This window comes from Lolium perenne, chromosome 4 (assembly GCF_019359855.2).
Source record: "Lolium perenne isolate Kyuss_39 chromosome 4, Kyuss_2.0, whole genome shotgun sequence".
Lineage (NCBI taxonomy): Eukaryota > Viridiplantae > Streptophyta > Magnoliopsida > Poales > Poaceae > Lolium > Lolium perenne.
In genome coordinates, this window is record NC_067247.2 from 160,170,980 (window position 1) to 160,182,279 (window position 11,300).

At 46.5% G+C, this 11,300-nt stretch overlaps 2 protein-coding genes across 2 annotated transcripts; both read left to right on the top strand.

Annotated features, from left to right (window-relative positions):
• The first annotated feature begins 509 nt into the window (after window positions 1–509).
• On the top strand, window positions 510–5,258 carry LOC127294314 (rho GTPase-activating protein 4). The gene is made up of 5 exons (XM_051324104.2): window positions 510–1,525; window positions 3,450–3,570; window positions 3,683–3,802; window positions 4,163–4,393; window positions 4,470–5,258. Exons 1-5 carry the CDS (start codon window positions 1,107–1,109, stop codon window positions 5,043–5,045), a joined length of 1,467 nt encoding a protein of 488 aa, XP_051180064.1. The 5' UTR covers window positions 510–1,106; the 3' UTR covers window positions 5,046–5,258.
• An 839-nt stretch (window positions 5,259–6,097) lies between these two features.
• Window positions 6,098–7,302, top strand: LOC127294315 (uncharacterized). The gene has a single exon (XM_051324105.2). The coding sequence runs from the start codon at window positions 6,269–6,271 to the stop codon at window positions 7,133–7,135; it is 867 nt and encodes a 288-aa protein (XP_051180065.1). The 5' UTR covers window positions 6,098–6,268; the 3' UTR covers window positions 7,136–7,302.
• Window positions 7,303–11,300: the final 3,998 nt, after the last annotated feature.

Below are 11,300 nucleotides of genomic sequence, written 5' to 3' on the forward strand. Positions count from 1 at the left end.
GGCCCGCCTAAATTTTAGGCGCAAGCCTGACCAATAATAGGAAAACCCGTCGGGCTTTGAGCCGCAGACTAGACCTCTTCCCTATTTCGCAAATGTCTATGGCCCAGCCATCTAGCCTAAAACTTAGGCCCAGGCCTGGCCCACGGGCATGCTCCGGTCCGGGATTTTCGGACCGGGCCGGGGCTTCCCATGCCGAGGTATACTTCTGACCATGACCGGAGTTTTCAACATTTTATGACCGTCTACTCTATTGTTCACATAACAACAATTCAAGGACTAAATACCAAACCCGGTAAAAGGTAGGAAAATCTACTATAGTCCCAAAAGCTGCGAGTCATCATGGTGGAAAAGGCTGAAAAGGGTTACCAGAAGAGAACACTACTACCTACCTGACAGCCGAGCCAGTTGAATGAATCAAGTACTCCCACGAGGCGGTTAGTTAAATTTGCTCATGATCGGCACATCACATCACCCATTTCCTTCGGTGGCACGCTTAAATAGAGGCAAAAGAAGCGCACCGCACGCGTGGATGTGAAGCAGGAGGGGGAGGGCGATCATCATCGCATCATCGTCGTCTTCGTCGTCGTGGAGTCAGGCCAGTAGGCAGGCACTGACCCTCCTCCCTTGAATCCAACTCCACCTCCACACGTATCCTATCCACCATTACCCACCAAACACCACCACGAGATTAAAAATCCTCTCTTTCTTCTCTATAAATCAAAGATCTCTCTCTCCTCTCTCTCTTTCCACTTGGATTTATTCTCGAGTATTTCCTGTCCCGTTTTGCTGTGGATTTGGACCACGCGCATGCAGCAACCAAATCCCCATCGGACCAGTCCCGGCAATCTCCGGTGGAGGGCGAAATCAATCCTAAATTAGCGCCCCGCCACCAAGAACTCCACTACAAGGCAAGGCAAGGCAAGGATTCCCCAATCCAATCATTCTCTCTCGCCGCAGGCATTTGGCCCACTTCCCTCCACCACCACCAGAGAAATCCCAAGAAAACCGAAATCGGTCCTACGCCGCACCAGATTACAGCCTCGTCTGTAATCATCATCACCTGAGAAGAGCAAGAGGGAGAGCTCGGGCGGAAAAAGGAGGAAGCAATGACGGAGGTGGCGCTGTTCCGGGGCCCGGCCAACCTCGCTTCCTCCGCAAGCCGCGGCTCCTCCTCCCCCTCCCCCTCCTCCTCCTCCCCGCGCTATTTAGCCGATAGCGACGTGCTCCAGAGACGAAGCAACGGCAGCAGCAGCGGCGCGGACAGCCCTGCAGGATCCGCGGAGCGACAGGCCGGGGGATCGGTGGAACAGGAGCGGTGGTCGTTCTTGGCGCTGCTGCTCGAGCTGCTGCGGAAGTCGCTGCTCGGGTGCAGGGTGGAGGGCGGCGCCGGCGAAGGCGGGATGGAGATAGGCCTGCCCACGGACGTCCAGCACGTCGCGCACGTCACCTTCGACAGGTTCCATGGCTTCCTCGGCCTCCCCGTCGAGCTCGAGCCCGAGGTGCCCCGCCGCGCCCCCAGTGCCAGGTCCGTCACTCTCTCCTTCTCTTCTCATGTTCATCGATTGATGATTGCTATTAGGTTCACAAGCCTGCTCCGGAGATGTGTTTCTAATCTGAGCTCAAAATGTTTCGGAATACCACCAGTATTCAGTTCCAACTTGAACTGCAGTTGCAACCTCTGTCTGTTTTGATCTGAAACTTGGCAGACAGATAAATTCTGGCGAAATTTATATTCCATTTGAATTATGTGTATATTGATAATCCGCTAGTACCCACAAAAAGAAAATCCGCTAGGACTTGCTCCCCCTTGCTGTTGCGTGTACTTGGCAGCCTGAGCTGGAACTCATCTACTACTATGGTAGATAAACTGTTTATGATGATGGGCCACCACTCTGTCTGCAAACAGTTCGTGTTGAGTTTTCCTCATGCTTCATTAATAATTAGCCAATCATGGCTCTCGATGCCTGTTATGGATAGAGTTGCGTGATGTTTCTGTAAGTGGTGGCACCACAAAATCAAGAAAGGGGACATTACTACCTACAACTTTTAATGAGGCTGGAAATGGAACAGAACACTGGAAACACAGTTTCTATTAGTTTAAAAGTAGAGAAAAAAATATAATGTTAAATTTGAAAATTATAAGCTTCTAAATTTAGTAGTGGCAGCCATTTTGTTCACTCTAGGCATTGGCAGTAGTGGTATTCCACCCATGTTATTTTAGTGCTCCCATCAACTCTAAAGTTGTTTTGACTTGTAAGCAAACCCACCAAATAAACATATTTTTGTTCAATATGGTTACACAGAGTCTGGTTATTTTAATTGGATTCCCAAAATCAAAAAGTAAATATTTAATTGGCACACACATGCCATTTGTTAAGTCTTACTTCTTGTTGGGTCAGTTCAGCTGTATCACATCTTGCTTTGTTTGGTAGGAGTGCTAATCCTTGCTATACAGATATTAAACTACATATGTATTTCATTCTGTGAAAAGTTTATCCTACGGTAGCTGTATTGTTGCTTCGTTGTTCTTTATTTTCTATTCGGCGCTCCTTCTGTATGCACAGTTGCACACACATTACCTGGCACAAATTTTAAAATCAAAGAGGACTTTTGATGGAGTTGATTGACCTAGGAATGTCAAGAAGTAGATTATTGCACACTCTGTCATGTAGGAAAGACTGAAAGAAGAACTGTTGGGAATTTTGCGATTTACTAGTGATATATTTTGTCTGGATTAGATGATTCCCTCATCTTGCTGGTGAACATTTGTCTGCTTCTGTTTGTTGTGTTTTCTAGACTTTGGGGACTTGAATAACTGTGTTTTTGCTTCGCGGTCCTCTCGGGCTTATACTAGAAAAATAGCAGAAAAAATAGTTTTGTATCGGGAATTCGAGGATGTTGTTATTATTTCTTTTTTTGGATAAAGTGTGGTCATTTTTTCTAGGTAATCTAGAAAGAATAGGTAAAGAATTCTCTATAGTAGGATAGAATCGTTTTGCCTCCAAAAGAAGATAAAGTGGCACAAACACCTAGTACCCATCTTCATAGTTGAAACTGGAGGATTATACTATTCAATTAATAAAACTAGAGCATAGGAATTGTGCTCATTCTATAGTTGGGAAACTTCTGGAATAAACAAAGGTCCTGAAAGTAAATGAAAAGTAGTTTCCTTGATATTTTAGGCACTTGAGATAGTAAACCAGAATATTCAGCACCGAATTCAGAGTGTTCTTGCATACCATATTAATTGTTGAAATCTGGTTCTTTAAAAGGTGCCTTGACTTTTCTTTAAAAACAAAAAACGTGAAATATGCCTTGACCTCAATGACTATGTGCTCCTATTTTTATATGGTATAAAGGTGTATTTTGGAGCATCGTGCATGATTTGTTCCAATTCATACTTCCTTGTGTTGTTGGTGTTCTTCAGCTAATTCAAACTTCAAATGCAGTGCCAGTGTCTTCGGAGTCTCAACACAATCAATGCAGTGTTCATATGATTCTAGAGGAAATAGTGTTCCGACGATTCTCTTGATGATGCAAAGACGTCTTTATGAACAAGGTGGTCTTCGGGTATGATGTCTTAGCATTTTAATTAACGTTTACTTGTCTTTTCAATCAGTGTTCCTGTAGTTTTTTCTGAGTTCTGACCACATTAATGTTGTTTTGTTTTTTTACTTTGCAGACAGAAGGTATTTTTCGTATAAATGCAGAAAATAGCCAGGAAGAGTTTGTGAGAGATCAGTTAAATAGTGGAACTGTGCCAGATGGCATTGATGTTCATTCTTTGGCAGGTCTAATCAAAGTAATCTTCCTTCTGTCATGTAGCTTATGACATTCCATTGAGATTACCACTCAAGATATTTATTATTGATGTGCTTATCTTCAATAGTCGGATTCTGTATCAGCACTTACCAGAGAATCGAGAGTTTCTTTTTAATGGAAATCAACCTTGTTTTTCAAATGTAAACCAAAGTTGTGATTCTTCTATACAACAAACTTTGTTGCAGAATATAATGCTGCTTTTCAGCGCAGTTATGTGATGCGGTTAACTGATTTGACATCACAATTTTTTGTCCTTCAATTAGTCAACTTTAGTTGGCAAAACAGTAATCCTAATAATAAAAGTTATACTCAATGTTTCATATATTTTCGATATTTTCAGGCCTGGTTTAGGGAATTGCCGAGTGGGGTGCTGGACTCTATCCCACCTGAACAGGTGATGCAATGCCAATCCGAAGAGGACTGTGCTCGGGTTGCCAAATGCCTTCCACCAACTGAAGCAGCCTTACTTGACTGGGCCGTTAATTTGATGGCTGATGTTGTCCAAGAAGAACAGATAAACAAGATGAATGATCGCAATGTTGCTATGGTTTTCGCACCAAATATGACCCAGGTAACGTGTTTTCCAGACATAAAGATAGCATCAATCATTTTAGTTGATGCTAATTGTTGCGCACATGTAAATGCAGATGGACGATCCTTTGACTGCACTGATGTATGCAGTACAAGTGATGAATTTCCTCAAGATGCTTATACAGAAGACCCTCAAGGATAGAGAAGAGTCTAACCTGGAAGATGCTTCTTTGCCACAAAAGGACCCGTCTGATGAAAACGGGCATCAGAACCCAAGTCTCCCCGTTAATTCTCAACCTGAAGAACTATCTGGGCGTTCTTCTTTCGTCAGGGAGGAGCCCCTTCTGTGCAGTCCTACACACAGCCCTGAAGATAAGCCTAGTGGGATTAATCCTGCTGAAGATGATTCCGTTGCTTGCACTGTCCAGACAAGTAATGTCCTGACGAGAATAGAGAGCTCCGCCAGTTGCTCACAGCCTGGTCTTGCTGCTTCGTCCACTGATGATGCTACATGCGCTACAGCTGTGAACTCACTTCAGGGCAGAGGGAGCCGTAGCCTGACTAGCAGGAGGACTAGAAAGGGCAAGCGGCAGTGTGGAACACCCACTGTGCCCCCAGCTGAGAAATCAAGAGGCACGAGCATAGTGAGCCGAATAAACTCAAAGGTTGAACGGATCGAAGCTTGGAGATAGAAATGCCAATGTCATTGCCGTTGTTTGTTGTGTAATAGATGACTGACCCAGTGTTTTCCTTGCACATTTTGAATTTTCAACGTCCTTTCGTGTTTGGACCATGATCATGTTGGTTTGAGATTCATCCTGCCGCCTTCACTAACTTATGTATCTTGCTTATGAGTAATTTGTGGCTGTTTGAGTGAATGAAAAGAAGGTCGTTGCTTCCTTGTACATGCATTTCTTCATTATCTGAAGTCTGAAGTTTCTGAACTTCCTAGAAGTTCTCTCTGGAGATTTTACTATCCTGACCTTTCTGAGGAGAGCCCTCAACCATCGTATTCACATTCATGTCCTCTTATTGCATCAGGTAGCTTTATTCTGCCTTCTCTCCTTCATTCTTTTCGTTTACTGAATCCATCCCGTGATTTTCCAGTTTTCACAAAAAGAAGTTATTCTACCTTTGTTTGTCCTCCATTCCTTTTCGTTCATCGAATCCACCACAATGTTTTCCAGTTTTCATGGAGAAAAAGGAAAATCACCGAGAGAAAATGCAATGCATCATCTTCCACCTAGCTTTCTGCCAGCTCAACTATGAATGGAACATATTCCTGTCCAGGGGCACTTGACACCAGTGTGATGCTCAGTGATAAGTGCATCACTGGTCGGGGAAAATCATCCCAATTTCTCGAGGGTTTTACCCATCGCGAAAATGCCCGGATTCTATTTCTCCGAGGGCTTTACCGATCACGAAATGCTTAAATTCTGTTCACGGTTCTCGCCATTATCGACCTGCTCCTGCGACAGTTGGAACCGGAATTCTTTCACGAAGATTGATCTGGAATGCCAACCTTACTATCCCTGTTATCACATATTCCATTTAGTCAGTGCAGGATCACCATCAAATTTGTTCGACCTGCCGATTTCCATGCATTTCTTGACATGTTATGCAGATCAGTGCCGAAGAACACACACGCTTGTGCAAGATGCACGTTTCCATTTCCTCCCAAGTTGCAGCTGGAGGAGTAGTATATACCAGCTCCACTTGTGAAAGGGGAAAAAAAATCCCAAAATTCCAATTCGACAGCCACATAGATGCCTCTTTCTTTATTGGGCTCTCCATTTCTCTCGCTATATATACCTCTCATCGACCCAGATTACTTGAGCAAATTCGACAGTTCAAAAAAAACATTAATTGCAGCTTTACATTGGAGGAGGAGAGCAGAGGAGTGTTAATTTGGTCGATGGCGCACATGGCGGCCGCGGACGGCTCGCTGCAGAGGCTGTTCGAGAAGCCGTTGCCGGAGAACCCGAGTCTGCTGGAGGTGCTAGCGGCTTGCAGCAACCACAACCACCAGAAGAAGCATCTGCTGCCGGCCGTCGACCCGACGTCCTTCACGGAGATCTTCGGTGAGCTCCACTTCCATGAGAGGCCTGAAGCCCGATTCGTACTGCCGACGCCACCACCAAACCCTGCCGCAGCAGTCCCTGCTCGAGCAGCGACGATGGTGTCGTGGCTCGACGCCGCTGATCGTCAGGCTGCCGAGAAGAGCAAGGACGACTCGTCGCTGGACGCGCTCCTCAGGCCGCCGAAGCCCGCGAGCTTCAGTTTGAAGAAGAGCGCGAGCTTCTGCCTGAAGAAGAGCTCCGCATCGCTGCTGCTGTGCACGGAGGGGCTCGGGTCCGAGAGCACCGTGGACTCGGACGACATGGTCAAGGGCGACGACGGCGATGCCGCCCTGACCCCCGGGAAGGAGTCGATGCCGGAGGAAGCGACGCACGGAGACGCGGGGCCATGGCTGCTGGGAGGAAGCAAGGACAAGGAACCGCCATCGTTCCCGCCGGCGATACGGTCGATCGGGCGCGGTGGGAAGCCGTGCGTATGCTTCCGGACGTTCCGCACGGATGGGCGGTTCGTGCTCACGCAGGTGGTAATCCCCGGGAAGGAGATTCTGCACGCCTCCCGCGAGGGCGGCCGCCTCAGGCTCCGGTTCGCCAACGCCGCCGCCGCAGCCGGCGGCGGCGACGAGGATGACGAGGAGCTGGAGCTCGGAGACCAAGAAGATCGCGAACACGGAACCTACAACACATGCATCGGCGCATGCGCTTAATAGGCAGTTTGTTTGTTAACACAAACACGGGTTTAGTGTGGTGACAAGCACGTGTTTGGTATTGCTATGGATTGTCGTACTAATTTTATTTGTAGCGCAGTTTATTATTTGAATTTGAATTTGAATATTAAGGTTTGTTTAATCAACAAAGATATTTTCCTCTTCAATATTGTTCGGCCGGGCGTCGACACCGGCGGTGACGAAAACCTAGCTGCCACTAGCTTCTACCTCTTCTTTCCCGCTTATTGCCGTTAGGGCATCTCCAGCGGTGCGACGCAAACGGACGTTGAGCGACCGTTTTCATCCGCCGTGACCGGAAATGCGTTTGGACCCTGCTCCAGCGGCGCGACGCAAAGTGATCTGGCCGTTCGCGGAGACGCAAACCTGGCTCAAATATGCGCCAGGTTTGCGTCTCCGCGGACGCGCCGAGCGTCCTCCATTTTTTACCCGGTCCCGCAAGTCAGGGACAGCGAAATCGACCGCTTCGATTTGCTTCTTTTTCCCCTTCTTTGCTGCCCTAGTGCGACGCCACAACCCCACCCACCGCCGTCCCGCCGCAGCGCCGTAGTACTCGCCGTCGACTCCGCTGTCGCCGCGCGGGAGAGCAGGATCGTACTCGGGGTTGGCTCCGGCGCGTACGCCCACGACCTGTTCGGTCAATTGCGCCGGTAGGTTTCTTCTCCTTTTTCGGCGCTATTTGTGCACGGTCATTGATCAACAGTTCGTACCCACACAAATGTACATGTGGCATATGGTGGAGAAGTTCCGCGCGGAGGTCGTTGACTCCTCTTCCGACGAGGAGTCCGATCAGTCGACGCAGACATTGGCAACTACTGCGGCCTCCATGATCCACGGGTTCACCTCAAACCCGGGGCCGAAGCACGGGGGCTCTGTGAAGGGGCACTCCAAAAACCTGCCGCGCAACAGAGTGGCAGGACAGGCCCGCCTCCATAAGGACCACTTCCACCTCACTAATCCGGTGTACCCGGAAAAAGTGTTCCGGCACCGGTACAGGATGTCAAGGGACCTGTTCTTGGTCATTCTACGGGGCATCAGAAACTGCGACCCGTACTTCCAATGCAGGCCCGATGCAACAGGTGCGCTAGGCTTCACCTCCTACCAAAAATGCTCCACGACTATTCGCATGCTCTCATATGGAATGACTGCGGATATATTTGATGAGTATCTTCGAATGGGCGAGAGCACCTGCCATGAGGCCATGTACAGGTTTTGCCGAGCCGTGATTGCCGTGTTTTGACAGCATTACTGTAGGGAGCCAACTGTTGAGGATACAAGGCGGCTCATGTCTATCAACGAGTCTAGAGGGTTCCCAGGAATGATTGGCAGCATAGATTGCATGCACTAGGAGTGGAAAAACTGTCCATTTGGATGGCAGGGTCTGTACAGCGGGCATGAGGAGGGACGAACTGTAATTCTTGAAGTTGTCATATCTCAAGATTTATGGATTTGGCATTCATTGTTTGGCATGGCCGGTTCCAACAATGACATCAATGTGTTGCACCGATCACCAGTTTTCAACAGGCTCATGCAAGGCAAAGCTCCCCGGGTGAGCTACGAGATCAATGAAAATGAATACGACAAGCCATATTATCTTGCTGATGGCATCTACCCTGACTGGGCCACACTGGTGAAGATTGTCCGTAATCCAAACTCCGAGAAAACGAGGAGGTTTGCCAAAATGCAAGAGGCTTGCAGGAAAGATGTGAAGCGCGAATTTGGTGTGCTTCAAGCTAGGTGGGAAATTGTCCGTCACCCGGCAAGAACATGGTCCCTGAAGACCATGCATGAGGTGATGACATGCTGCGTGATCATGCACAACATGATCGTTGAGAATGAGCGTCCTGATGGCCGCAATGAGAACCACTGGAAATTTCAAGGTGAGCTGGTTGCGCCACTTCCTGGAGCTTTATCTTGGGAGACTATCTACATATGAATGTAGAAGTCACTAACGAGAACGTCTGCAAACAGCTGCAGACGGATCTGATTGGGCATAAGTGGACATTGGCTGGCCATGAAGATCATGCCTAGAGGAATACTATCTTATTTTCATATAGACTTTTTAAAATTTGAATGTAATAACTATGACTTCGTTGAATTCTTTATTTTGTTGTTTGGAAACTTCATAATTGATGCAAACGCTGAAATGCGTCGGGCCGCTGGAGCCACCCCTAGGCGCAAACGGATGCGCGGACAAAAATAGTCTGTCTCACGTTCGCCGCACGACGCAAACGGACGCTAGAAATGCGTCGCGCCGTTGGAGATGCTCTTACCGAAAAGAGAGCAGTTAGGAAGCACTACAAGAAAAGTGGTGATCTATGATGTTTTGATCGTAACACTAGGTATTTCATCCCAAGAAACGTCACATATCTATGATAAAAAAATTCTTTTCGTTGCGTGGCCGGTGGACGGTCAAGAGCCCAGTTTCGCGTGACGTTTTCTTCATTTCGTCACATACTCCCTCCGTCCACAAATAAGTGGACGTGCGCGATTTTCAAGACAAATTACTAAAGAAGAGAAAAATTGCATTGGGAAGATGCAACCAACATCTCTCTCCTCTTTAATTATTTCACCTCCAATAGGCTAAGTGCATGTATAAAATTAAGATAACATGTGCTAGATATTATTGGGTTTGATTTCCGTGCAATGAGAGAGAAACAACTTTTACTAATTTAAAGTGCATTGGAAACATAGAAGTACACTCTTTCATGGACAAAGTTTAAAGCTAGTTATCCACTTATTTAAGGACGGAGGGAGTAGATTCATCGCGATTTTTGTGTCAAGCCTTGAAGTCCGATGAGATATTTTGTCCCATGTCGAAACGTCGCAGATTTCGTCACGCCGTTTCATCCCCAATTGATTTCGTCCCCATAGCTTTTTTCCCTGCTTTTCACCCCACCAATATCAAGCAATAGTCGAAGAGATTCCTTTACAAATCACTTTTGGAAGTTTAAAAACCGACATTGCATAAGTTGGGATTGCTTGGGCTATGGCTTTGAGTAATGTTTCTTTGCCACCCATAGAAAAATTCTTCGCGTTCCACCCACTTATGATTTGGCATACCCGATCGACTAGGTGCTGAAAACACTGTCCGTTCAATTCCCACATGAGATGGCAGCCCCAAATATTTATCTATTAGGGCTTCCACATTGATATTCAGTATGTTGCACACTGCTTCCTTATCCTATGCCAGTGTATTCAGACTGAAAAAAATACTCAACTTTGATTTACTTATTAACTGTCCCGAACTGGCACAATACATGTCCAACACTTTCCGGAGAGTGACTGCATTAGATGCATTCCTTGGAGATAAAAGAAGCTTGGCCGGCCACTTGGTTATGGAATCGTTTCGGTGTATGTCAAAATATATGTCCATCTTGGTACATGGAACTTTCTTTCTCTTTTCGAGGGAAAAACGCTTTCAACAAAAAAAGGACGGACACGAAACTTTTGCATATGCTTCTTGCTCCTTGACGACCTTTTAATCCCTGGTCCAGTCTAGCTAGCTAGCTGCATCGTCACAAGACTTGACCCGTGAGTGATGACTATGGACCAGATCGACCGGCATGGGAAAGGATGGGGGAAAGGCGGCTCGATCAATCGGAGCTCCTCAAATAGAAGTAGGCATGTAGCCAAGCTAGCTAGGTAGGTGCCTATATAAATACTAGGTACTACGAAACAGATGTCACCCTGCCAAAGCAACATGGAGTTTGTTCTGTCTCAACTTTTTTAGATATAAATAAAACTAAAATACTTATTTTTGGACGCTTAAAAATCATTGGTGAGCGTATGGAAAAAAGTCATTTGAGTGTGACTTAGCTTTGCTTCATAACATGTACTATGTACATAAAATAGTTGTTGCCTAGGTGTGTTGGGGGTGAAAGGGGGTAGACGGTTTAAAACTTTTACGATAATGGTTTCAACAAATACGAAATAAAACTAGCATTTATTTGTAAAACACAGCACCTATATATACAACAATTTACCAATGCATCAACAACTTATGCTGAGCAAGCAAGCAGCCAAGCGATAGCAAAATATATAAATTCAAGCATGAAGGTTATCACAAAGTAATATTCATTAGTAAAGAGTCCGGGTAATGAAATAACCGAGGAATACGGAGACGGCGATATATCCCGAAATCCAC